The sequence below is a fragment of the Oryctolagus cuniculus genome, chromosome 15 (assembly GCF_051225735.1).
Source record: "Oryctolagus cuniculus isolate XC-2025 breed Fujian yellow rabbit chromosome 15, ASM5122573v1, whole genome shotgun sequence".
Lineage (NCBI taxonomy): Eukaryota > Metazoa > Chordata > Mammalia > Lagomorpha > Leporidae > Oryctolagus > Oryctolagus cuniculus.
This window is the reverse complement of record NC_142881.1, coordinates 15,919,350-15,944,651: the sequence shown is the minus strand read 5'-3', so window position 1 is coordinate 15,944,651 and position 25,302 is coordinate 15,919,350. Positions and strand designations below refer to the sequence as shown.

General features: G+C 54.8%; 2 protein-coding genes across 10 annotated transcripts in view; one reads left to right on the top strand and one right to left on the bottom strand.

Annotated features, from left to right (window-relative positions):
• The window catches only part of VWA2 (von Willebrand factor A domain containing 2), a 54,177-nt gene extending 32,489 nt beyond the window's left edge, over positions 1–21,688 (top strand). For all 3 annotated transcript variants that reach the window (XM_008270543.5, XM_051823659.3, XM_051823661.3), the window contains 9 exons: positions 3,737–3,931; positions 7,389–7,522; positions 8,117–8,249; positions 10,481–10,536; positions 12,294–12,401; positions 14,552–15,124; positions 16,905–17,456; positions 18,033–18,158; positions 19,237–21,688. In XM_008270543.5, coding sequence (XP_008268765.4) covers positions 3,737–3,931; positions 7,389–7,522; positions 8,117–8,249; positions 10,481–10,536; positions 12,294–12,401; positions 14,552–15,124; positions 16,905–17,456; positions 18,033–18,158; positions 19,237–19,352 — 1,993 coding nt within the window. In that variant the 3' untranslated portion in view covers positions 19,353–21,688. The remainder of the gene's footprint in view (positions 1–3,736; positions 3,932–7,388; positions 7,523–8,116; positions 8,250–10,480; positions 10,537–12,293; positions 12,402–14,551; positions 15,125–16,904; positions 17,457–18,032; positions 18,159–19,236) is intronic.
• Positions 21,689–22,611: 923 nt separating this feature from the next.
• AFAP1L2 (actin filament associated protein 1 like 2) overlaps positions 22,612–25,302 on the bottom strand; it is a 113,295-nt gene continuing 110,604 nt past the window's right edge. For all 7 annotated transcript variants that reach the window (XM_070057183.2, XM_051823656.3, XM_008270545.5 and 4 more), the window contains 3 exons: positions 24,781–24,974; positions 24,547–24,669; positions 22,612–23,774 (listed from right to left, as the gene is read on the bottom strand). In XM_070057183.2, coding sequence (XP_069913284.1) covers positions 23,748–23,774; positions 24,547–24,669; positions 24,781–24,974 — 344 coding nt within the window. In that variant the 3' untranslated portion in view covers positions 22,612–23,747. The remainder of the gene's footprint in view (positions 23,775–24,546; positions 24,670–24,780; positions 24,975–25,302) is intronic.

Sequence of the window (25,302 nt, the reverse complement as noted above, 5' to 3'; positions counted from 1 at the left end):
AAAAATTTCAGATTCTGGAGCATTTGAGGATTTCAGATGTTTTGGATTAGGGATGCTCCACCAACCATTTGTGTACTTCAGTGTAGAAGGAAGCAGGCTCAGGTTAAGTAACTTTCCCAAGTTCACCTGGCAAAGATGTCACAGACCTAATATTTGAGCCCCCACAGACCCAGGACTCTATGCTCTTAATGGCTTGGCTAGCGAATGTTCATGTTCTAGTCACCACCTCCCAGATCCATGCACACCTGGTCGCCATCACCCCCAGGGCAGTAGCCACGCTGCACCTCTTCCGCTTTCGACCTAGGTCATTCCCATTGGAGAGACATTAGAAGAATCCGGGTGAGACCGTGGCCTGAGACCTCCTGACCATCTGGAGTCAGACCCTGACGCAGAGCAGACTGTGAGCTAGAAATGCTCATCACACAGAGGTCACCCAGAGGTCAGAGCCGTCAGGAATCTCCCGCGCCCTCCGTTAGACGCCAGCGGACCATGCTCTCCTGGGGGAGGCCCCGTGCTGTGCAGAGGGAGTGAGTGGAGCCACGTGAGAGGTGGACACTGTCAGGCCAGTCGGTGTGCAGCCTGGACCCTCGTGTCCTTGAAATTCAGCTTCTCTCTAACCGCAGGCTAGAGGCTGTGAAGAGGGAGGCCTGGACCACCTCAGAACCTGGACTGAACCCAAGGCTTCCCGTGCAGGTGGAGGTGCGCGGTGCTTCTTGGCCGTGGGGGCACCTGGCTCCTGGCGAGAGTTTCGTAAGCACTCAGGCAGAGCATCATGGAAGAAGCGGCACACATTCTCAATAAGGGATCATTTAGCACTTCTAAGCACTTGCCGGCCGGAAAGTGGCTGGTTTCTAACAAAACTTTACTGAAATGGGCTGCAGCCGGGTAGTGGCCCCCTGAGATTTTTCTGGCCCTGGTGAGGAAAGAGCCTTCTTGGCCTCAGAATCAGCTGACTGTACACTCACATTCTGAGCTCGCTGGCCCATCGGAGGCAGGTGGCTTGACTAACCATGGAGCCTTATGGCTAGCACCCTGGCCTTGGAGGAGGGGAAAAAAAAGGCAAAGGACAACTAGGGCTCTGGAAACAGAAGGCCCAGCATTGCATTCAAGTCTTGCCTGTGGCGCTCATGAGCTGTAAGTCCTTAGATAAGACCCTTCTCCCAACGCCCACCTCAGAGAGCTGTGCGGAGAACATGCTAAGCTGGTGTGTGTGTATGGTGGTGGGGGGTGCACGTGTATGCCTGTGTACCCTACCAGTGTGCCTGTAAATAACGAGCACAGCACAGGTTCCGCAGGTGTTAGCAGTTACGTTGGCGCTGTCTGAGCAGGAGTTTCCTTATCTGTTCAGTAAGGAAAAGCTGAGCATCTTTTTACATCTTTTACCATAGCGGTGAGGATTATACCAGTCCGGTCCCAGGGATGTGAAGTGTGTAGCGCCAGGCACGAGCCCAGAACTGGCATTGTCCTTTAGACCCGGGAGCCAGCCTGCCGTGACCCGAGTCCTGGAGGAAGACTACTGACCCAGTGCCCTGCCAAAGGTCATGGCACTCGTGTGACTTGGAATCCTCTTGGTGTCTAATGTGTGCTGTTGGAACCCTGGAGATTCCTTGATGTCGATGAGCCTGCAGCACACACAGCTTGTGGTGTGTTGCTGCCGGCCTGAGTCTTTGCTTACGCCCCACCCCATCTCCTTTCCCAGTCAGCTCTGTACTGAGACCCCATGCAGACCCCCTACCCCCTGAAGCCTGTTCCCTGACAGCTCAGTGTGCAGTGGATTCCCTCCTCAGAATCTCTTCTCTTCATCCTGCCGTGCAGCTTTGTGATTTCCTGCCTTGTGGGTCCTGTGTCTTCCCCTGGCCTGCGGTCATTCTAGACCTCCTGCTCTCTGTTTCCCATCCAGGGGTGTCCCCAGCAAGTAGTAGTGGATTGAAAAAGTCGGTGGTGGTGGGTTTTCCATTGATGCAGGTGCTGATGTGTATCATAGGCTGAGAGTCTTCATTCTAGGAGTTGTCAACTCCTTGCTATTTCTCTCGTCTTAATATTAACTTAATGGAGCTCCACAAAGGGTCTTGTCCTTTAAGAGCTCACGTAAGGTAGAAGGTAATGAAAGTGAAGAATGTTAGAGGTCTGGTCCATAAATCCTTCCCCAGCATAGTCCTCATGCTCTTTGTCCGTGTCTCTGCTGAAAGCAGAAGAAGTGGGACCACAGGAGCCTGGATTCCTGGGCAGCTGCTCAGGGCAGAGCCTGCCAGGAGAGGTGCCCAGGCAGGAATGCCTGTGTGTGACTTGCGTGGCAGATACACACCTTGGTGTTGAGTTAAAACAATTGCCACATGCACATAGCACAGAACGCATTGCCCAGTGCCTCTTGCCCGTTGCGTGTTGCTACATTGGAGGATGACCATGGGCTCCTCTGAATTAGAGACACATATCATCTGAATTCATAGTCAGAGCATAGATAATCCAAATGTGCGCCCCCTCGTCAGAGCCTGTGGGTCGGCTGTCTCAGCTGGTGCACCCACCAGCTTTTTTTTTTTTTTTTTTTGACAGAGTGGACAGTGAGAGAGAGACAGAGAGAAAGGTCTTCCTTTTGCCGTTGGTTCACCCTCCGATGGCCGCCGCGGCCAGTGTGCTGTGGCCGGCGCACCGCGCTGATCCGATGGCAGGAGCCAGGTACCTCTCCTGGTCTCCCATGGGGTGCAGGGCCCAAGGACCTGGGCCATCCTCCACTGCACTCCCGGGCCACAGCGGAGAGCTGGCCTGGAAGAGGGGCAACCGGGACAGAATCCGGGGCCCCGACCGGGACTAGAACCCGGTGTGCCGGCGCCGCTAGGCGGAGGATTAGCCTAGTGAGCCGCGACGCCGGCCAACGCCCACCAGCTTTTCCCCATGCATACAGCCGGTCGGTATCTGTGGTGATTCCTTTCCCTCCACGCTGCTGCTCATATCAGGAGGCACTGCCCTGCCACCTGCTGAAGGGTTTGGCTGCAATGTGGATGATGCAGAGCTCAGCGGCCCCAGATCCATTGTCGTGTGTGGTTGTGTTCTGCTCAGCTGGCAGCTTTGTCGCTGGGCCCCTCGTTTCAGGATTTAGCGGAGACATTGCTCTGGGATTCCAAGGTCAGGTAACAGCCCTAGAGCCAGGCTGACCCAGAGAAGTAGAGCATCCCAAGCAGGTCCTCAGCAGATAGAGGACCATCAGCATCCTGCTGGCTTACAACCGCTGTAGCCTGCCCTGATCTGGGGCGCTCACACAGCTCAGCCTGCGGCCCCCAGCCCTGAGTGTGGGTGTGTCCTGGGACGATCTGAACCATGGAGGAGATTCCCACGGGACGCATGCATCAGGCCCCATCTTCCACTCTTAACAGATTCTCATACAATTTCCGGGCTCAGTTACCAGCTTTACAAACCCCAGGTGATGGAGATGGGGATACTATCTCTCTAACAAGAAGGGGAGGATAATACAGGGCTGGGGATACGACAGGTGGGTGTCAGAGGATTAGTGTTGTCAGCCCACAGCTGTCACGGGGCTTGGCGGAAGGGAGGATATAACAGCCACTTGCACACTGAGCTGGGCGAGGTGACTCCCTGGTCAGGTGGCGGGATCTCAGTGACCAGAAGACGGTGGCCTCTGACCAGTCGGGGACTTGCCCACCGACGTCCGGCTCTCACCCCGACCTCGCCTCGCAGCCTCAGCGACTTCTCTCCTTTCTTTTTCCCTTGCGGGTGCGCTCAGAGGAGGGCGTACAGAGACGGGCCTCGCCCTGAAACGCCTTCTGCACGGAGGCTTCCCCGGGGGCAGAAACGGCTCCGCGCCGCAGCTGCTGGTCATCGTCACCGACGGGAAGTCCCAGGGGCACGTGGCGTCGCCGGCCAAGCAGCTGAAGGAAAGGGGCGTCACTGTGTTTGCCGTGGGGGTTCGGTTTCCCAGGTAAGACCTGTCTGTCTGGGGCAGCCCTCACGCAGTGGCCCTGGGGGCCGTGTCGGGCGAAGGCAGCGGGCGAAACCGTCCTGCTCCCTCCATGGACTCATCCTTGCCTCACTAGGCCGTTTTGGCCCTGATGCCCAGGGCGCCCCAGTCCTTGGTGGTCTGCAGTGTCCCCTGGCTTAGTCTGAACCCTTGGCTGCAAGGGTGAGAAATGACTCCAGTGTGTCTGGGCAGACGTGGAAACTCCTGCAGTGCTCTCACTTCCTGGGTGGGTGGGGGGTTTCGTGCCCTGAGCTTCTCTGTCTGCCCTGCCCCTCTGCTGCTCTGTCTTGCTGGTGGCCTCGTCTCTGAGCCTGGCTCTCCTAGGACATGGGAACAGAGGCCACAGGTGGTGCCCAGCTCCACCCTAGAGGCAACAGACCCATTTCCTTGGGCTCAAGCAGAACAATCGCAGAAAGGATTCTGACTGGCCTGCATCACAGCCCACTCGGGCCAGGGCCTTGGGGACTGTGACTGCCCCCTTGCTACCTCTCCAGCTACGTGTGTCCAGGTGGTGGGCTGTGAAGACCTGGAATAGAGGGGGACACAGTTCCTCTTGGCTCTTGACCCCAACACTGGACTCGAGACCCAGCACACAGGCCTCTAGTCACTGTGCACACTGAGTGGCACTCTGTCTGCAACTGGTGTCTCCATTTTAGTTCACTGTTGTCTCGTTTTCCTCCCGCCAGGCACCGTTCTCGGTTCCTGGGATACAGAACAAGCCAGAGGGCCCGCACTCTTGAACCTTCCATTTAGGAAAGGAATTGGCTATCAAGTGATGAGTAAATAAATACAAATGTACTTCAGAAAGCTTGTGGGGAAATGGAATTAAAAGAGAAGTTTATGTGCATGCCCCCAAAGTCCAAATCCATGCATAGATTGTTCATAATATTTATTTTTCACTAGGTTTTTGAAAACCTCTTCCCCCCATAATCTATTTTCAGGTGAAAATCAAATACAAAGGGTAAAAGGTTGAGAAACTGATGAGGACTGGGAGGGTAGCTCTTTAGCTATGGGAGTGTGTCAAGGCTTCTTTGACAAGTTGACCTTTAAGCAGAGACTTGAGTGAAGTCAGGAGCAAGCCTTTGAAATTGTAGGGAAAAGAGCAAGAGTTGTCAGGTGGATGGCAGGTGCCAAGGCCATGCGCAGTCACGAGCCTGGTGTGGGTTACCGGGGCAGCAGGGCAGCGGGGGAGTAGCTGGTGCCCGGCAAGTGAGGGGGAGAAGAAAACAGGAGGTGGGCACAGTCGGGGCATCGAGACTTCGCTTTGGAGTTCGTTATGGGTTTGATGGGAAGTCTTTGGAGCAGGGAAATGATGTTTTCAGAAGACCACACAGACTGGGTGGAGGGGGGGGCCATAACGGAGGCAGGGAAGAAACTGGTGAGGCGGACTTTGGTGCAGTTTATGCAAGACATAAAGGTGACTCGTAGGGTAGCGACTGTGGTCCCGCTCAGGAACGATTGGACTTAGGGTGCGCTTTGGGGGCAGAGTAGTGGGATGGCTGTGTGAAGGAGTACCCAGGACGGCCCCAGGAGCACTGTGGTGCCACTTGCTGATGTAGCAAAGACAAGGATGGGGAGGAGTAGGGGCTGTGGAGTTGCGCTCCAGAAAGAGTCCGTCTGAGTTACAGATGATTGGCCATAAGAATCTGCAGCAGAGAAGAGTTCAGGCTCGGAGGAGGAAATATGGATTTTTCTTTTTAAAAGACTCATTCATGCATTTGAGAGGGAGAGACAAGGAGAGAGCTTCCATCTGCTTGTTCACTCCCCAGACGGCTGCAACAGTCAGGCTGGGCTTCCACAAGTTTGGGCCATCATCTGCCTGCTTCTCTCTCTCTGTCTCTCTTCCTCTCACTCTGACTTTCAAATAAGTAAGTAAATCTTTAATAATAATAATAATAATAATAATAATAATAATAATACAAAGCCATGTTTGGGCCCACCACACTGAATCCAGATGCTGGAGCAGGTCCTCAATAGTTAGATCAGGCTCTCAACAGTTCTGGTGTTTGAGAACCATTGCTGGGGACAGCACGAAACTGCCTCGTTCTCCCCCTACCCCGTGGTATTCACTGAGCCCCTTCTCAGGTTCTGCTGAGCAGCTGAGTGACCTCAGCAGCTTTTTTTTTTTTTTTTTGTAAGATTTGTCTATTTGAAAGAATGACACAGAGATCTTCCATCCACTGGTTCACTCCCCTGTGACTGGGCCAGGCCAAAACTGGGAGCCAGGAGCTTCTTCCAGGAATCCCACATGGGAAGCACTTGGGTCACCTTTTGCTGCTTTTCCCAGGCCATGAGGAGGGAGCTGGATCAGAAGTGGAGCAGGCGGGACACGTACCGGTGCCCCTATGGGATGTCAGTATTGCAGGTGGGGCTTTACCAGCTACGCCATGGTGCTGGCCCCTACCACAGCAGCTTTTAAGAAAGTCTTGCAGGGCCAGGAAGCCACAGGTAGGCTGGGCAGTGATGCCCAGCGTGACCCCAGAGGGACGAGGTGAGGCCGGAGCTGGGATGCTCCTCCTGTGTGCCAAGCATGTCTGGCATCCTGAGAGAAATGTCCGGGTTATGTGGCTTCCGAGGGGAAGGGGGAACTTTACATAAGTGGTTTTAGAGAGAAATGAGGTTGTCCTGTTGCCAAACTCAGGTCTACTCGCCGAATTTTTCTCTGGCAGCTTTCTCCTGTATGCATGACTGACTGCCCTGTCGCCTTTTTTAAATTTTTATTTATTTGCTTTCATTATATTTGAAAGAGGGATGACAGGGACCCACGTAGTGGAGCCATCACCTGCTGCCTCCCTGGGTGCGCGTTAGCAGGAAGCTGGAATCGGAGGCAAAGCCGTGACTCAAACCCAGGCATTTGGATGTGGCATGAGGGGTCCCAAGTGGTGTCTCAGCCACTGCACCCAGCACCCTGCCCTGTCTTCTCACAGGAAGCTTCTTCACATCACTTAACCCTGTCTCGAGTCCAGTGCCGTCGCCCCGTGCACCACTTTTCTGGGCACTGGGCTTCGGACCACCATTTATAAAGCTTCAGTAGTTGTGCTATGACAAGCTGACCTTGCCTGCTCTGCCCTTGCTAACATCCGGAGCCACTTTATTCCTTTCCTTCCTGGTGAACTGTCTTTCGCATCAGCCATAGGTTTTGCAGAAACCGGACAGCAGACTCCCCGGGGCCTGATCTCAGTGCCGGCCGATGTCTCTGAGTGGGGGTCTGCCCGGTGGGAGTTTGTGGAGACCCCCGCATGTGCACCGTGAGCCAGGCCTGGGCTGCCTTGAGGGCTTTCCCTGGGCCCCTTCTCAGTCCTACCTGCATTCTAGAAGGATGAGGTTACTGCCTGCCCCCTGGGCCTCGGGATCCGGGAGAGGGCGGGTTGGAGGAGTGCCGGGGTGGGGGGCATGAGCCCATGAAGGTTCTCGGCAGGTGGGAGGAGCTGCACGCCCTGGCCAGCGAGCCGTGGGAGCAACACGTGCTGTTGGCAGAACAGGTGGAGGACGCCACCAACGGCCTTCTCAGCACCCTGGCCAGCTCTGCCCTCTGTACCATCCATGCTCCAGGTAAGGCCTTCTAGCCTGGGAGGGAGTGCCTTGCCCTGCAGGAATGGGGTGGGGGTGGGGCAAGGTTCCCCAAGGCAACAGCCTCTAAGGGAGGGAGGGAGGGAGGGCAGGGCGAGTGGGGTCTGGTGGCCTCTGCCCTGGGCCCTGTGTTCTGTCTCCCTGCATCCTGCTCTGAGCTTCCGTGGAGGATGGGGGGGCGGGGGCAGGAGGGGACAAATCTATAGGCCTCCCCACCCCCAGCTTGAGAGGAGGGGCCGAGGCCACACCCCTGCCTTGGTCAGCGTGGAGGAGCACAGGGAGGCTTTGGGCAAGGACGGAGCTCCCTGCATCCACCTGCATAAGGGTGGATCCTTACTCAGGGCCACCCCAGAGCTCGGGTGAAGCCCCTTGTGTCGCCCGTGCACGTGTGCACACTGGTCAGAGCCACATAGGCAGGGCCAGCTCAGAAATGGTGATCCCGGTGTTGCTGAGAGAGGCAGACGGTGGCCAGGGCTGGAACTCCTAGAAGCTGCTACTCTGAAAAGCGGGGGTAGAGGAAGGAGCGTGAGCCCATCTTCCCCTCCCCCCCATCCTTTGCGCTGCTGGGGACTCCAGACTGCCAGGTGGAGGCTCACCCCTGTGAGCGCCGGACGCTGGAGACGGTCAGGGAACTCGCCGGCAGCGCCCCCTGCTGGAGGGGTTCGCGGCGGACCGACGCTGTGCTGGCTGCGCGCTGTCCCTTCTACAGGTGCGTCTACATGGTCTGGGTCAGAGCCCCTTGCAGCCTGGTGGGGAGGGGGTGCGCAGAGCTGCAGGGCGAGCAGCACTTGGGGCCATGGCACTCCAGCTTATGAGGGAGGGATTGGATCAGAGGGGACGTGGGAGGGAGCCGGGGACAGAGCTCTGGGGGACGGGGAGGAATGAGACCCCCACCGTGGCTCTGGGAGGCTGCTGAGCTGCCAGAAGCTGGCTTCCAGGGCAGTGGTCTGGCCGTGGGGCGCTGGTCTGCTAAAATGGTTCCTTTGAGCGCCAGCTGCTACTTACAGGGCTGAGTGAGGCAGGAGGGTCCAGAGCCTTGGCTGAATTTCAGCGATGGGGGCTTGGGGGCGAGCAGGGCTCCTGGGGACTGGAGCTCAGGTGTTCAACTGCACCTGCCCGGCGCTGGCCCTTCCCTTGCACTCCCTGATCCACCGCTGAGTGCTTCAGGCCGTCTGCCACATGGCACTCCTGTGTAGGACTGGGGGTCTCGCCTTGCACCCTCTCTGGAGGCACAGGGTGCACCAGCTGTATCTGTATAGGGGTCCCACCCTAGTGGTCCCACTGTCCCACTTGGGATCCCACAGAGCGTACCATGTGGCAAGACAATGGCAGAGAATCCAAAGCGTCTCAACTGGAAATGGCCGTGCCCTGCACCCGGGGCAGAGGAAACGGGGACTTGGGCCACAGCCGGGCTGCCAGAGGCTGGCGGTCAGAGCCTGAGCTCACAAGTGAAGGGAGGAGTTGTTCCTTCCCCAGTGAGGGTGTCTGAGTGACTGCTGTGAGCCCAGCACGGGCCCTGCCCCTAAGAAGCCCCTGGTCTAGGGGAGTGTTGGATGGGGAGCTCAGGGGCCGCCCGAGCCATCTAGGTGCTGAGCCGGGCCCTGTTCTCTCCAGGTCATGGCGAAGGGAGCGTGTGCCCTTATCCACTGCTTCACTCTGCAATACCTGAAATGTTGGGGAGGTGGGAACCCCTCCAAGTCTCCCGTGGGGGAGGGGGCAGGAACAGTCATTTGAGCCTCCCTGCTGCCTCCCAGGGTCTGCACTAGCAGGAATCTGCAGTTGCCCAGAGCTGGGAATGGACCCCAGGCGTTCCCACGTAAGACGCGGGTGTCTCAAGTGGCATCTTGACCGCTAGGCTGGACTCCCACCCCAACTCCGTGAGGTCTTGATTGACTTGCCTTTTTTTATCCCATTTTACCCCAGGAAGACCCTGTCCTGGGGGTGAGCCAATCAGCCTGCTCCTGGGTTAGGCAGCCCAGGGTGGGATCTTGTTGGGAAAAAAACCCCTAGCTTGAGAATGTTAGCAAACATGTTTGCCAAGACCAAAGAGTTTCCTTAGGGGAGGCCATCGCAGGACCCCATGACAACAAAGGGAATGACCTTCTGCCCTCCTGGGGAGGCGCCACAGAGATCAGGGAGGGCAGGAGGCGAGGCCCGGGGGGCCTTGGAATCCGGTGGTCAGGATCGGACCCCAGCTGTGCTGCGGTCCAGTAACCACATGACTGTGGGCAGCCTAATTCGGCCCACCTGGTGGAGATCACCCCCTCTTCAGGTAGCTGTGGACTCGAGGTCACGGCGGGCTGCCTTGTACATGGAGGCCCCTTGGGAATGGTGGCTGTTTGGTTATCACAGGGTGTCAGTGCTCACACACACTGAGCGGTCATTGAGTGTGATGGTTTGCAGACCCCCTTGAGCAGGGAGCCTTGGGTCAACACTCGGGCTGACCGGAGAGAAGCAGCACATGTTATGTTGGGAGAAAGGGAGGCTGGTTCCTGGGGGAGGCCATTCGGGCTCCTTCTGTTGTCATCAAGGCTCTAAGGAGTGCAGTGGAAAACGCAGGAACTGAAGACCAGAGAAGGAAAGCCCCATGCCTGGGGTCACACAGCCTGAGTCCAGTTGCCCCATTCCCAGTATTCCTGCCACTCCCTGCATTGTGGGGCTCAGAAAGTAGCTTAATAAGTAACATTGCCTAACAGTACTAAAAAGCTGGAGATGGCCTGCCGGCATTATCTTCTCCAGTTGTGTCTGAGGAGTTTGGCACATCCCCTAGTCTACGTGCAGATGGAAGAGTAAAATCAGGAAGACATCAGCGTCTCTCTTGACCCTCCTCTGCATGGGGACATTAGGTCGGCTTTTGGTGCTGTAAATAGCCGTGGGGGTTTCTGCCCTCCCTTGAAACGATGGATCTCCCGACCGCCCTGTTTCCTTGGGCTTTTGCAGCTGGAAGAAAGTGCTCCTCTCTCATCCCGCCACCTGCTACAGGACCACCTGCCCAGGTATGATCTGCTTCTTGGATTCACCAACTCTTCCTGGGCCCAGGCTGGTGTGTAAAGGGGGCACTTAGAGTCAGGGATGGGACCGGCTCCCGGGCGCACGGATGGGTCATCTGGGAGGCAGAGTAGTGCGTTCATGCTGCATTCATCCCACGCTTGCTCCGTAGTGCCCTTTCGCTAAGGATGGGTGACAGCTTTGGAATTTTACTCCCCTTAACCAGCGTCCCTTGCACTGATGAGAGCAGCAGCCTTGTAGATGGCCTCAAACACGGCCAAGCCCCGGGCAGACCTTTCAGTGTCTCCTCCTCTCTGCAATGTCTGCTCAGTGTCTGAAATGCCCGTGTTCCTCCTCTATGCGATGAGGGGTGTCAGGCACGAGGTCTGAGTGAAGACTGCGAGGCAGCCCCCTCAGAAGGGCCTCATCTGCTCCCAGACCCCAGACGAGCGCGAGGTGTTATGCATCATTCACGGGCTGTGATGGACCCCAGCGGTCTAGCGCATCCTCTGACCTGGGAGCTGGAGGTGGCCCCAGGGTGGGCAGGTGGCAGCATTTGGGTGGGTTTGCTGCTCCTAGCAAGGTGAGGAGAAGGGTCACTCCCCCTCCACCCCGGGCAGGGGCCCTGGGCTTGCCCTTTCCAAGTGTTCAGATTCCAACATCCCTGGCCTCTGAAGCATAAAAGAAGCTGACCTTGGGGCTGTTGCTTCTCAGAAGTTCACGTTGAGGACTGGTTTTGGAGCCAGGAGCCCAGGGGTCAGCCTCAGTATTTTCTCCTTTCGAAAAGTCTACACTTCAATGACCATGATGTGACCATCATTATATTGAAGTAAAGGAGAGGAATCACCAGCCCTGCTGGTAACCACACTTACCAAGCCCTTGGAAGACATGCACACCTGGAGGTCCTGTTCTAACCCTGGGAGGGAGGCCATGTGGTCTCATTGGCATTTTTGTAACAACCAATAAGGAAATCCATAAGGAGCTCAGATGTGGACCACAGAGTATCTCGGATCACACACCTCCGGATGTACCCCGGATGTGGAGTCCTATGTACACTCTCAGCCAGAGGCATCACGTATCATTTGCACTCGACATCCAGAAGCACACAACGCTTTGTGCCAAGACCCCGCAGGTGTCAGTTCATCTCATCCACACAGCAGCACTGGGGAACAGGCTCCGGTATCAGCACATCTTCTTAGATGGGGACGCTGAAGCTTACAGAGGTTAATCAAGGTATCGAGGACATGAAGCTGGCCACGTTCATTGCTGACCAAGCCGCCTGACTGCAGGACTGTTTTGTTGTGCCCGGCCAGTGGCCATGAGGAACAACCATGGGCAGAACTTAGAGCACACAGGGCCCCATCAGCACGCCTGCATTCCCTGAGACACCTGTGCTGTCGCCTTGATGCTACTGAGATCTACGATGTTGGCAGGCTCAGGTCCAGCACCAGTCAGTCATCATGGCTGCCTCAAGCTCCTCTGGGCCTTCCCAGCAGACATGGGTAATGAAGGCCTGTCATTTCCAGCATCAGAGCCATGGGCTGGGACCCACTGGCACGTTCCCAAGTGGACCCACCGCTGAGTGTCCTTTACTGACCACACCCAGCCCCTTCCTCGTGTGCTTGTTGGTGTTTTCCCCTCTGCTGCAGGGGTTGTGTCTGGTTTTCTGATGGACCATGGGGGAGGGAAGGAGCTGGGCTTTTCCCTCTGGTGCTGGTGGACCGGGCTGGGCTGGGCTGGGCTGTTGACTGGCATCTCCCCGTAGGCCCGTGTGATGCCCGCCCCTGCCAGAACGGGGGCACATGTGTTCCAGAGGGGCTGGACAGATACCACTGCCTCTGCCCGCTGGCCTTTGGAGGGGAAGCCAACTGTGGTACGTATGCACGGGGCCGCCAAGACCGACCACTGAGGGGCACGGCTGTCCCCATCGCAGCTACTGGGTGCGAACCCGCCCTTGACTTGGAGAGCCGTCTACCTTCCTAGTACTTTCCCAATACTCCACTGACCTGACATCTCACGTGGCACAGCCTCCAAGTGCTCCATGAATAAACGAATTCCGTTTCGGAGCTCCAGGCAGGACAGGAGCTGGAGACTGAGGACAGCTCTGGCATGACCACAGCCTGGTGCTGGAGCGCTGCTGAGCCCAGCTGGAGGCTGAAGACGGCCTGACTCGGTCCTGGCTCTGGGAAGAATCTTTTCTTCTCTCTCCTGTGAAGGAGGGGCAAGGGCTCCAACACTTTATATTTATTTATTTTTTAATATTTTACTTATTTATTAGAAAGGCAGAGTTAAGGGCCAACGCTGTGGCACAGTGGGTTAACGCCCTGGCCTAAAGCACTGGCATCCCACATGGGCACCGGTTCAAGACCTGGCTGCTCCACTTCTGATTCAGCTCTCTGCTGTGGCCTGGGAAAGTAGTAGAAGATGTTCTAAGTTCTTGGGCCCCTGCACCCACGTGGGAGACCCAGAAGAAGCTCCTGGCTTCAGATCAGCACAGTTCTGGCCGTTGCAGCCATCTGGGGAATGAACCATTGGATGGAAAACTGACCTCCCTCCCTCTCTATCTCCCTCCCTCTCTCCCTCCCTCCCTCCTCCCTCTCTCTGCTTCTCCTCTCTCTGTGTAACTCTTTCAAATAAATAAATAAATCTTTTAAAAAAAAAAAGAAAGAAAGGCAGAGTTAAAGACAGTGAGACGAAGAGACAGAAAGGTCTTCCACCTGCTGGTTCACTCCCCAGATGGCTGCAACAGCCGGAGCTGGGCGGATCCGGAGCCAGGAGCCAGGAGCTTCTTTTAGGTCTACCATGAGGGTGCAGGGGCCCAAGGACCTGGGCCATCTTCTACTGCTTTCCCAGGCCATCAGCAGAGAGCTGGATCCGGAGAGGAACAGCTGGAACTCTAACCGGCACCCATATGGGGTGCTGGTACTGCAAGCAGAGGATTAACCTGAGCCATAGCGCTGGCCCCGACACCTTTCGTTTTTAAAGGTGTGAAATGGAGATTGTTTTGGCTGAACATCCCTCAGCTGAATATCTGAAACGCAAAATGCTCCAAATCCCAAAACTTCTTGATCCATGTTGGTGCTCCAGAATTTTGGATTTGGGGCTTTCAGATTGGATGTTCAACTAGTAAAGTCTATGAAAATATTCCAAAAACCTAAGATCTGAAACATTCCTGGCTCCAAGCATTTCAGAACAGGTGGCAGGCCTTACCTCCTAGAGGGTTTTAAAAATAAGATTACACACAGGAAGTGCTTAATTAGCACAGTGCTTGGCTTCTTGTTAAGGGCTGGTTAAGTAATGATTTCAGCATGGCGTTGGGTCATTGGAGGTCTGTTTGGAAAAAACCAACCAGCCCTGACCCTGTGTCTCACACCCCACCCTAACAGTTCCAGGTGGATTATTGATCTCCGTGTAGAGGCAAGGCAGGGGGGCTTCTGGAAGAGAACAGAGGAGCATACCTTGTAATGTGGAAGACAGATTTCTCAGGACTCAGAAAAGCACAGACCGTAATGGGAAAAAGTAATAACACCTAATTGTTTTTTAATAATTTTTAATTTTTATTAGAGAGCCCATCCCCTGACTTAGTCCCAAATGCTCAAGAGCTGGGAACTCAATCCTGGGCTCCTACCTGGGTGGCAGGAACCCAAGTACTGGGGCCGTCACCTGCTGCTTCCCAGGGTGCTCAACAGTAGGAAACTGGACTTGGAAGCAGCACTCGGATACAGGATGCCAGCATCCCAGGCTGCATCTTAGCCACTGCACCTAATGCCCATCCCACGTTTTTCTGTTTTAAAAAGTGAATGATGGAGACCCTTAGGGAGAGCTCTGCCTCTGTCTGAAACCCTGGCAAGCACCAGTGAAGCCGGCCCACAGCGGAGCCTCCATTCCTCTGCCCCATCTCCCTCTTGGTGGGGGGAGGGGGGATGCTCTCCTGCCCTGTGCGGAGTAGGGACGTTTTGGCAGGCCTGACCTGCACACTCCCATGGCCAGAGCCTGACGTCCGTGTCGCTGTGACTCCCGCAGCCCCAAAGCTGAGCCTGGAATGCCGCATCGATGTCCTCTTCCTGCTCGACAGCTCTGCGGGCACCACCCTGGAGGGCTTCCTGCGCGCCAAGGCCTTCGTGAAGCGGTTTGCACAGGCCCTGCTGAGCGAGGACTCCCCGGCCCGCGTGGGCGTGGCCTGGTACAGCAGGGAGCTGGTGGTGGCGGTGCCCGTCGGGGAGTACCAGGACGTGCCCGACCTGGTCAGGAGCCTTGACCACATTCCCTTCAGCGCCGGCCCCACCCTGACGGGCAGCGCCTTGCAGCAGGCCACCGAGCGTGGCTTTGGGAGCGCCATCAGGGCAGGCCAGGACCGGCCACGCAGAGTGCTGGTCCTGCTCACCGAGTCGCGCTCCCAGGACGAGGTGGCCGGCCCGGCGCGTCGTGCCAGGGCCCGAGAGCTGCTGGTGCTGGGTGTGGGCAGCGAGGCTGTGCGGGCAGAGCTGGAGGAGATCACGGGCAGCCCGAAGCACACGATGGTCTACACAGACTCACAGGACCTGTTCAACCAAATCCCCGAGCTGCAGGGGAAGCTGTGCAGCCGGCCGCGGCCAGGTGAGGTCCCCTGGGCTGGCCAGTCCCTGGGCAGCTCCTCTCCTGGTCACCAGTTAACCGTCAGCGGCTCCCAGCGCCTGTGCTGACTTTGGCCCCTCTCTCAAGGACTGGCCATGTGTTCAGACACTTCTGTTTACTCATCAAGAAAATGGGACTAATAGCACCTCCCGGGGGTTCTTTTGGGTAAGGGTTAAGACGAGCCACAGACACCCTTAGTACAGAGTGAGCGCTCTGCTGTTTATCATTCTTGATAGCTATTTATTGGCGTCACTGACAAGGAGCCCTGAATCTCAGCCTCCTCTAGGACAGCAGCTTTACCACCTCTCTGATGGCAGCTTGTAGTGAGAATGCATTCCCAGTGCACACAGGTGCACACAGTAGTGTGCACACGCACAGCTGGAACAGACGTCTCATGAAGGAATCGACACTGTCTCCCTGGGATGCATGCGACGTTTTTCTATTCTATTTCACAACGCGTGAGGCCGACTTCGGCCTGCTGTCGCAGGGTGCTCTGGAGAACGGGCCTCCCACCTGGGAGCAGACCTGGCCACGCAGTGGGCAGGGCCTCCCCATGGCTGCAGATGTGGTAGCTGCACCTGCTTGACGGGTTTGCCCTGGGAGGTGGGTGGTGGGAAGCTGCATACGGGGTTCAGCCTCTGCCCCAGTGTCTCTCTGCCCACAGGGAGGAGGGACAGGCTGGCCTGCCCACTCCCACCCAGCCTCTCCTGTCTTCCCACGACCAGAGTGCTTTTGTGTATGTTGTCTATTATTTTTCTATTTTACTGGAGAGAGGGTGTGTGTTCCATCTGCTGGTTTGTTCCCCAAATGCCTGCGTGAGCTGCGACCGGACTGAGCCGAAGCTGGGAGCCCAGTGCTCAGTCCAGGTCTCCCACGTGGGTGGCACGGGCCCTGGTACTTGTGCCCCCCCCTGTTGCCTCCCAGGGTTCCCAATAACAGGAAGCTGGAGCCAGGTACCAAGCTAGGCACTCTGATGTGTGCAACATGGGCAGCTTAGCTAGCGTTTTCAATGCTAGGCTAAATGCCTGCTCTCGCTTTGTTATTTCTAGCAGAACTGTGGGTTATCAGAAACGGTGTAAGAGGCGAGGCTCCCCATCTTTCCCATACCCACTGTCACCCTTTGGCCTTGGAGGGTGCAGGTTGACCATGAATTGACCAACACTGGTACTTGATTTACTAACGCCTATCCCTTGTCCAGAGGTCCTGCATTTTTACCTAACGTCCGTTTAGCATCCCAGAATCCCGTCTGGGTTCCACAGAGCATTTCATCAGCCTGTATCCCTGGGCTCCTCATGGTTGTGACAGGTTCTCCTTGTTGCTAGAGTTGGTTTTCTTTTCTTTTTTAGATTTATTTATGTATTTGAAAGAGAGAAAGAGATCTTTCATCCTCTGGTTCACTCCCCAGATGGCTGGAATGGCCAGGGCTGGGCCAGGCCAGAGCCAGGAGCCTCTTCTGGGTCTCCCACATGGGTGTCCTGGGCCCAAATACTTGGACCATTCTCCACTGCTTTCCCAGGTGCATTAGCAGAGAGCTGAGTTGGAAGTGAAACAGCCAGGACTTGAACCGGTGTCCATAAGGGATGCCAGCAGGCGGTGGCTTAATACTTGGCTGTGCCAACAATGCCAGCCCATATTCTAGGAGTCAGGTGGTCTTTGCTGAAGAAGAGGCTGAGGGGGTGGGTCCTGCAGCAGGCAGAGAGGACTGGCTGACCTGCTGTGCCAGCTGAGTCCCCCACAAGGGTCCCCCTGCTTGCTCCCGCAGGCTGCCAGGCCCAATCCCTGGACCTGGTCTTCCTTTTGGACGCCTCATCCTCCGTGGGCCCCGAGAACTTTGCCCACATGCAGAGTTTCCTGAGAAGCTGTGCCCTCCGGTTTGATGTGAACCCCGATGTGACGCAGGTCGGCTTGGTGGTGTACGGCAGCCGGGTGCAGGTTGCCTTCGGGCTGGACACCCACCCGACCCGGGCGGCAGTGCTGCGGGCCATGAGCCAGGCTCCTTACCTGGGTGGGGTGGGCTCAGCCGGCACGGCCTTGCTGCACGTCCACGACCAGGTGATGACAGTCCAGAGGGGCGCCCGGCCTGGCGTCCCCAAGGCCCTGGTGATGCTCACAGGTGGGAGAGGGGTGGAGGACGCCACCGTCCCTGCCCAGAAACTGAGGGACAACGGTGTCTCTGTCTTGGTCGTGGGCGTGGGGCCCGTGCTGAGAGATGCGCTGCGGAGACTGGCAGGTCCCCGGGACTCCCTGATCCATGTGGCAGCTTACGCCGACCTGCAGTACCACCAGGACGCTGTCATCGAATGGATTTGTGGAGGTGAGTGGGAGGGTCCGCACCTCTCAGGGCCCCTGGGGCCCAGCCCTCGTGTGCATCATGACGAGGGCAGCAGCTCTTGCCAACTGCTGACCGCTCGCTTCCTGCGGGCCGGGCTCTGCACGCCGTCTCAGGCTCATGGGAAGTCTACAGTGGGCATAACCATCCCCATTTCCCACGGAAGGTGCAGAGAACTGAACACACATACTTCCTGCCCAAACTGGAGAACTTCTGCGTTCTGTTTCAATGGAGGCCATTTCGAGAACATCCCCCAGGCCCCCTGAGACTTTAAAGAGCCCTCACACTGACCTAGGTAGTGAATGATGGAGTGTGCCTCCAAGGCTTCCTTTTGCCCGTGATTGCTTGTCCAGCTTTTAAATGGCACAGGGCAGAAATGACACAATGCCACGTGATGCACATGGAAATGTTGGGTGGGAGTTGGGTCTTACTAACCTGGCCACGTGGCCCCTTGTTTTGGGGCCTCAGGGACACATGAGGCTTGGGAGCTGCCACTATAGTGGCCTTGCATCTGGGGCTGACCCAGACCGCGCGCGGGGGGGTGCACATTCTCCATTGCAGAGGCCAGGCGACCCGTCAACCTCTGCAAACCCAGCCCGTGCATGAATGAGGGCACCTGCGTCCTGCAGAATGGGAGCTACCGCTGTGAATGCCGGGGCGGCTGGGAGGGCCCCCACTGTGAGAACCGTAAGTGGGCACTGCTGTCCGCGTGGGGGGTGGGGTGGGATTCCGAGACCTGCCAAGCCTCAAACGACTCAGTGGAAGGTGGTCCAATGGCACCCACTCACTAGTAGGAATCAGTCTGGTGCAAGAATCCAGCAGTGTGTACAACACTGAAAACCTCTGCTCCCGGAGGTTCCATTCTGGCGGGGCCACAGTGAACAAGGTAGGTGCGAAGGGTTTGCTCCATGGTGCTCGGCACCGTAGAGGAAAATCGCGGCTCGCTGGGCAGCCGGAGCCAGGAGCACAGCAGACTGGGCTGAAGCCGGGAGAGGCGGGCTCAGAGGCAGGTAGGTGGGAGGGAGCTGGGGGTTTGCTCAGTGAACTGAGCAGAGCAGCTGCCAGCTGAGTTGGGACGGGTTGTAGGTACCAGAGGTCTGCAAGTGGAGAGAAGGAACTGGAGGGAAAGGGACAGACAGGGCACAGAGAATGAGCATGGAGCAGCACTGCAGCCTCCATGACACACACAAGTCCAACATTAGAATAGCCAGGGGCCGGTGCTGTGGCACAGCAGGTAAAGCTGCTGCCTGTGACACCGGCATCCTACATGGGTGCCGGTTCAAGTCCTGGCTGCTCCACTTCCGATCCAGCTCCCTGCTAATGGCCTGGAAATAGCAGCAGAAGGTGGCCCAAATGTTTGGGACCCCGCCACCCACATGGGGGACCTCCGGAATGAAGCCCCTGGCTTCAGCCTGGACTAGCCCTGGCTGTTGTGGCCATCTAGGGAGTGAACTAGCAGATAGAAGATCTCTCTCTCTAACTCTTTCAAGTAAGTATTTTTTAAAAATAATCAATGAAGTTAGAATAGCCGGAAGTCAGAAGACAGTTCCAGCTGCAGTCTAAGGAACTCGGCCACCTGCAAGACTTGGCTTCCTGAGGCCGGGGTGGATGGGAAAGGCAGGCAGGTGGAGTCTGGCGTGGCATCTTCTGCCTGGGGGGCTGGGTTGTGGAGTAAGAGCGAGATGTGAAGGGGCTCCCAGGGATGCAAGTGGGTTAAGGAGAGGACTTGGACATTCATGTTCTCAGAGTTCACTTCCTTTTCCAGGGGTCTTGAGAGGCGACGCACCCCAGGCACTAGGCCCCCACCAAGAGCCTGCGGGAAGACAGCGGCCAAACCCTTCCCTGCAGCCTCACGGGAGGCTGGGGCATCCTGGACGCTGAAAGTCTGGCTTCTGGGAGCCCGTGGGGCATCTGCTTCCTGCTCTGTCCAGAACCCTTCTGCCCACTGCCCACCAGCCTCGCCCGGGAGAACTTCCCAGCTGCTGACAGTGCTCACGGACAGTGGCAGCAGCCGGAGTCACCCACTGATGGCAATGCTGGAAACTCTGGATGCATCATCAGTAAATATTTTCTGTGCCTGGTGGTGGCTTGTTGAGGTATGTCACCTGCCAGCTTGCTTTCCCCTGAGGATCCTGAAGACACCAGGATGTGTCTGAGGCTCACTCTGTATAACTAGTGCAAGACAGAGCGCTGCGGAGACGGCCCTGCCCCACACAGGGTGTTTGCCTAGAGCATCGCTCAGACCACGGGAGCAATGACATTTCCAGGTGGAAAAAGCAGGGGCTTTTTCACTCACCCAGGTCTCCTGGATGCTTTGAGTGGCACCTGTGACCTTCCCCAGTGACTGGATTGGATCTATGTGTGTAGGAGACCAGGAAAGTACCTGGCCAGTGAACTGCCTTGTTTGTCTACTGCGGGAGAGCTGAGCATACAAACGGCCCCGGTCTGTAGAGGCCGTGTGCAGTCGGTCTGGGCATGGGCAGCTTACTTTGTTCACTTAGGACGGGTCGCTGTGGAGGTGTTCACTGGGCACTCCTTACTCCTTTTCATGGGCAAAGAGGAGGGGAATTCTTACGGTCAACAGAGGATAAAGAAAGCTTAAGGAGTTTTTTGCTTTGTAAAGCATAGATCTGGTGTTGCCTAGATTTTTTGTTTTCTTTTGCTTTTTTTTTTTAAATGCCTGCTTTTAAAAGGATTTAAAGAACTACCCCCACGAAATGCTGTTGGTTACTTATTTAATGGGAATGGTTGTAGTTATGCAGCAGTGAGATGCACCTGGAATATTTTCTGGCAAACGAGGTCCTTACTCACCCCTGCAGCATCTGGTAAACGACTCTTAGCCCTTGTCATGTTGTCTAGGTTGGGTTTGCAGTAGAAACCTTTGTAAGGATCTGACGGAAATCCTGAGACTTGATCATGGTTTTTCTGTTAAATGTCAATACAGACTCACGCACCACGCAATGGTGTTTTTGGTCCACTCTGGACTGCACATAGGATGGAAGTCCCCCCCAGTGGCATCAGCCCTAACTTAAGTCTGTGCAGGTGTCCACGAGGGTGTTCCCGCGGGGCAGGGTCGCCCATCAGCGTGGTTCTCCCAGCACATCCCCGTCGTTGGCACGGCTGTCTTCTAGTGTCGTGTTCTACGTACAGGAGTAGGGCTGCTTTGAGTTAAATGCCACTCAGCTTTCAGAACTTCAGGATTTCTGCTGTCAGAAGAGGGCCTGAAGCGTTAATGCCCCATGGTACGTACCATTATCGTTAGACTTTAAGTGTCTGCTGTCCCAGGCACTGAGTCACGACAATCGTGTCTGTACCAGGGAATCTTGATTGATAATCTTCTGTCCGTCACAGGGGGCCCCATCAGGGCAGGAGCCCGTGGCCACCCAGCAGATGTCAGAAATTACATGACTTTAAGAGCAGTCATCAGTGCGTGATGTCAGCGTCTTGTTCAGGGATAACATCAGGAGCCCCATCCCAGTTCCTTGGACCCAAACAACAAACTCTGGACGCCTGCGCTGAAGGCCTTCGCTGTTTGTTTTTAGCAGCCAGCGTCCCAGCTCTTGCAACCTTTCTTCAGCCTTTGCTAGTGACGATGGTACTGATGAGTTAAGACTTTTTCTGTGTCCCAGTAGCAGCAGAGGGAATTCCCCGTTTCAGTGCCTGACCATTGTGCTTTTTTTTTTTCACTTGGAAGGAACGAAAGCTTTCTCTTCTGACTTTAATTATACAGTGAAGACCTTGCAAATAGGTCATACGTCGCCTTTGGTTTTCTCTGAATGACCCTGATTTTAGGCACCCTGCTGAGTGCTCTCGTTCTAAGAGTTTTTTTTTTTTTTTTTTCCTGGACAAGTGTCCCTTCCAAATAGTTCTGTCTCTTCTTTTGGAAGTTGTATGCCATTTTTTCTTGGCATTTTGCATTGTTTAGGACCTCCGGAGTAACGGTTTTTAAAGTAGTAGTAACAGTACATATCCACATCTGGTTCTTGGCTAAAGCCACTTTCTCACTATGATAGTTGTTTTCTGCAGGTTGCTTTATCAGGTTAAGGCCCCCTTCTGTTAGATGACCAGGTGTTTATTGTGAGTGCTGAGATTTCTGGTGTGCTTTCTCCTTTTCCTTTGAGACTGTTTTTCAGTCTCAAATTATTAACTCTGTTAAATGTGATAAATGACACATTTGTATATTCTCAATAATAAACCACCTTTGATTCTTTGGAGAACTCTTTGGTCATGAAACATTATTCTTTAAACATTGCCAAATTTAATTTTGCCAGTATTTTATTTTTTCAAGATTTTATTTGAGAGGTAGAGCTACAGATAAAGACAGAGAGAAAGGTCTGCCTTCCACTGGTTCACTCCCCAAACGGCCTCAACGGCTGGAGCTGCACCAATCTGAAGCCATGAGATTCTTCTGGGTCTCCCACACGGGTGCAGGGAGCCAAGCATGTGAGCCATCTTCTACTGCTCTCCTAGGCCACAGCAGAGAGCTGGATGGGAAGAGGGACAGCCAGGCCTAGAACTGGCACCCATATGACATGCCAGTGCTGCAGGCAGAGGATTAACCTACTGAGCCACAGTGCCAGCCCTGCTAGTAGTTTATTTAAGAATTTTTCATCTATTTTTCTTTTGTTATGTGAATTTTTTTTACCAGAACTATCGTAACTTTATTCTTTAAAGCTTTTATTTAATTAATGCATTTTTCATAGGTACAACTTTAGGAATATAGTGGTTCTTTCCCCCATACCCATCCTCCGACCTGAGCTATGGTAACTTGAAAATGGAGAACACTGGGCCGCCTCTTCAGTTCTCCTGTTTCACACTAAATACTCACGTCGTCTTTTCATTGAGCCACATTTTGCCTCTTTACACTGCGAACCTCCCTAGTTTCTGCTTAGCAGGAGTGTGTGTAACCTCTTGTTGCCTCTATATGATCAGCTTCTGTAGTTGTCTCGTGTATTTGGCACATTGTTGATGATGTTAGAATCTTCTTTCAGCTTTAATTCCTTCCTTGATTTAAGCCTTGGGATGCCACTTTGTAATTCTACCAGAGTTTACTACATGGATGAAGTTCAGTGTGCAAATAACCAAAACATTTCCCCAGGCCCTGCCCCAAGTCATTACATGAAAGACAGAAAACCCAAAATATAATGAAAATTTTATTAAAAAAACAAAACCTAACTCTCCACTTGGTAAAAGGCCACCAAGTATTTGTGACAAAGGAAATAAATGCCCTGGAATTAGACACAAATAAAAAAAAGACCTTTGTTCTCAGGAAACCAGTGTTAGAGAACTTGGATTCAGAACCCCCAGAAATGAGGCAGAGATGATAGATGAAATGTTCCAACCTGTGTTAAACAACAGTGTAATCCGAGGAAAAGACAGGAGCAGCACGAAGAACAGCATTGCCAATTCCGGGAGGAGAGGGTGCTCACCTCACCAAAACAGGGATGCGGAGGGCATTATATTAAATAACTCTTCCCTTAAAAACGGCCTGGCCACAGGATTGAATCTGTAAACAGGAGTGATTTTTTTTTCCCCTTATGGTAATGTAAAAAGTCAGTTAAATCGCAAAAAATACTTTTCACTATTCTAAATGATAAGATTTTAAACTTTGTTTTTTTTTCTATAAACATGGTGTCATTTAAACTTACTTAAAAGAAGTTGCTTTAGGTCTGCCTTGGGCAAGAAACAAATCCTTAATGTAGCAGGGTCAGTGCTCAGCTTGGCCCCAGCTATTTCCCTGTTAGTTTCTCAAGAATTATGTCACAGGCTGTATCAAGGCTGTTTAAAATCAGTGATGACCGACTTGGGCCTGCTAAACTAGAGAGAACAAACTTGAAGGCAGGGATGGTTTAACCCCTGGTGCTGCTAAGCACTGGCTAGGAGATGCCAGGAGTTTAGACTTTCTCAGCCTCCAAAGCCACGTGACCAGTGTGACAGGGCCCTGCTACCTTGACTTCTTTTCCCTCCTTAAAAATCTGGATAAAGCAATTGATGACAATTTTGAAAGAAGAAACACAGGATATCTCTAAATACAACAACGCTTGTCTACATCCATCAGACTCAGTCTTCAAAGCCGCAGCCTTTCCCTGGGGAATTCCTTCCTCCGGCTCTGTATTCCTTCCTCCCAGCCTCCCCTTGTCTGAAACTCTCCGTGGTCTATCCGGTTTCTTCCAGACGGACACCCTTTCGGAGTTGCTGCTTTCACAAGACCGTCAGGAAGTAGGATTGTCACCAAGGTCCACGTGGATGCGAGAGTCTTTAGACGGCGCTCCGTTCCTAACTTGCTCCTTTCTTCTCCCATTCCTAGAGTACCATTCACCAGCACCCACCCGCCCCCCCAAGAGAAAATCAGTTATCCTCTGTAGCAACCTTCTGTACCAGGGTACTTCAGCAAAGTTCATAGCAAAATGGAACTAAAACATGTATTTTGGTGCCAAAAAACACAATTCCATGAATGTTTTGAAGACCTCTTACATGCATGGATTTCAAAAATTTTTTGCACCAAAATGTGTCTTTTAATGTCATTTTCCATGAACTTCCTGAAGTCCCTTTATGCATAGAAGCAATTAGGAATAGGGACTGCAAGTGTTTCAACCCGTGTGCTCATCACTGCTTGGAGCGCCTATGAAGAGATTGCGGCTGTGGCACACCAGGGAGTGCCGTGAGTGATTAGTGATGCCTGCAAGCTCTAGCCATCTCCAGCCAGAAAGTGGGATAGGAACAGAGGCAGCTGTAGATGTGCTCTTCAGTGTACAAATGAGTTAAGGATTGATCACGCTTCGGGTCTAGCCCTCCCGGAGAAACCCAGTCCCAACACCCACTCCTTGTCTACTCCTCGCTGGGCCCTAGGCCGCAGCTATCCCTGGAATCTGGTTCCTGAGTGCTGGGGAGGTCAAGGATGTCCGTGGCCTGGCGCCAATGAACATGAACGCCTGAGCCTCGCAGTGCAAAGGCCCAGAAAACCAGAGCTGCTGCCACTTCCTGCTGAGCGCAGGGGCCCCGGGGCTGCTACTGGGAGCTTGTGGGGCCACGGGGGTCAACCACGGCTTGGCTGGTCCCGGGAGAGACCCCTTACCTTGGCTTTCTGGAGGACGGTGCCTTTGCCTGTGACCATGACAGAAAGAGGCCTGTTCTTGAGGGCTGTGGCCGAGTTGACTGGTGTGCAGTCGGGTACAGGGGTCGGGGCGGCAGCTTTGGGCTGTGGTCAGAAAAAGACGGTGAGGGCTGGGTCAAGTGGATGGAGACAGGACCTCTTTCCCTCCACCTGTGTCCCGGGGCCCCACAGGCAGCTGCAGCGCCTGGCACTCACCCGGGGACTCACGCTCTCCAGGTGGGTGGTGTCCACGGTGGTGCCCAGTGTCACGGGCCCCGCCTCGGCCTTCTTCAGGTTGTCCTTGACCTCCATGATGTTGAGCTCCAGGTCCACGCGCCGGCTCTCCTCGGTCCGGCACTCCTCGTCTATTTCCCTCAGCTTCTGCTCCAGACTGGCCAGGACGCCCTTGTCTGCAGAGAAAATTGAACTCTCCAGCCAAGGCCAGGGAGCTCAGGGCCCTGGTGAACCACAGGGCTGGCCTGAGCAGTCAGGGCTGGAGTGGCTGTGTGTGTGTGTATGGCGGGCAGCCTTGAAGCCCAAGTCGTGAGTCGGCTTCCTGCAGAGCCTGGGAAAATTCCAGACTTTCCCAAGAAGGCATGGGTCTGAGGCCCAAGTCCCTCCTGGTAGCTCCTCCCTGGGCATCTCGGTGTTCTGACAGCTGCTGCTGTTACGACGACTCAGAAGGCTTGGACACTGGAGAGGGGCTGGACTGTCTGGCCCTCAAAGTGCCCACATAGC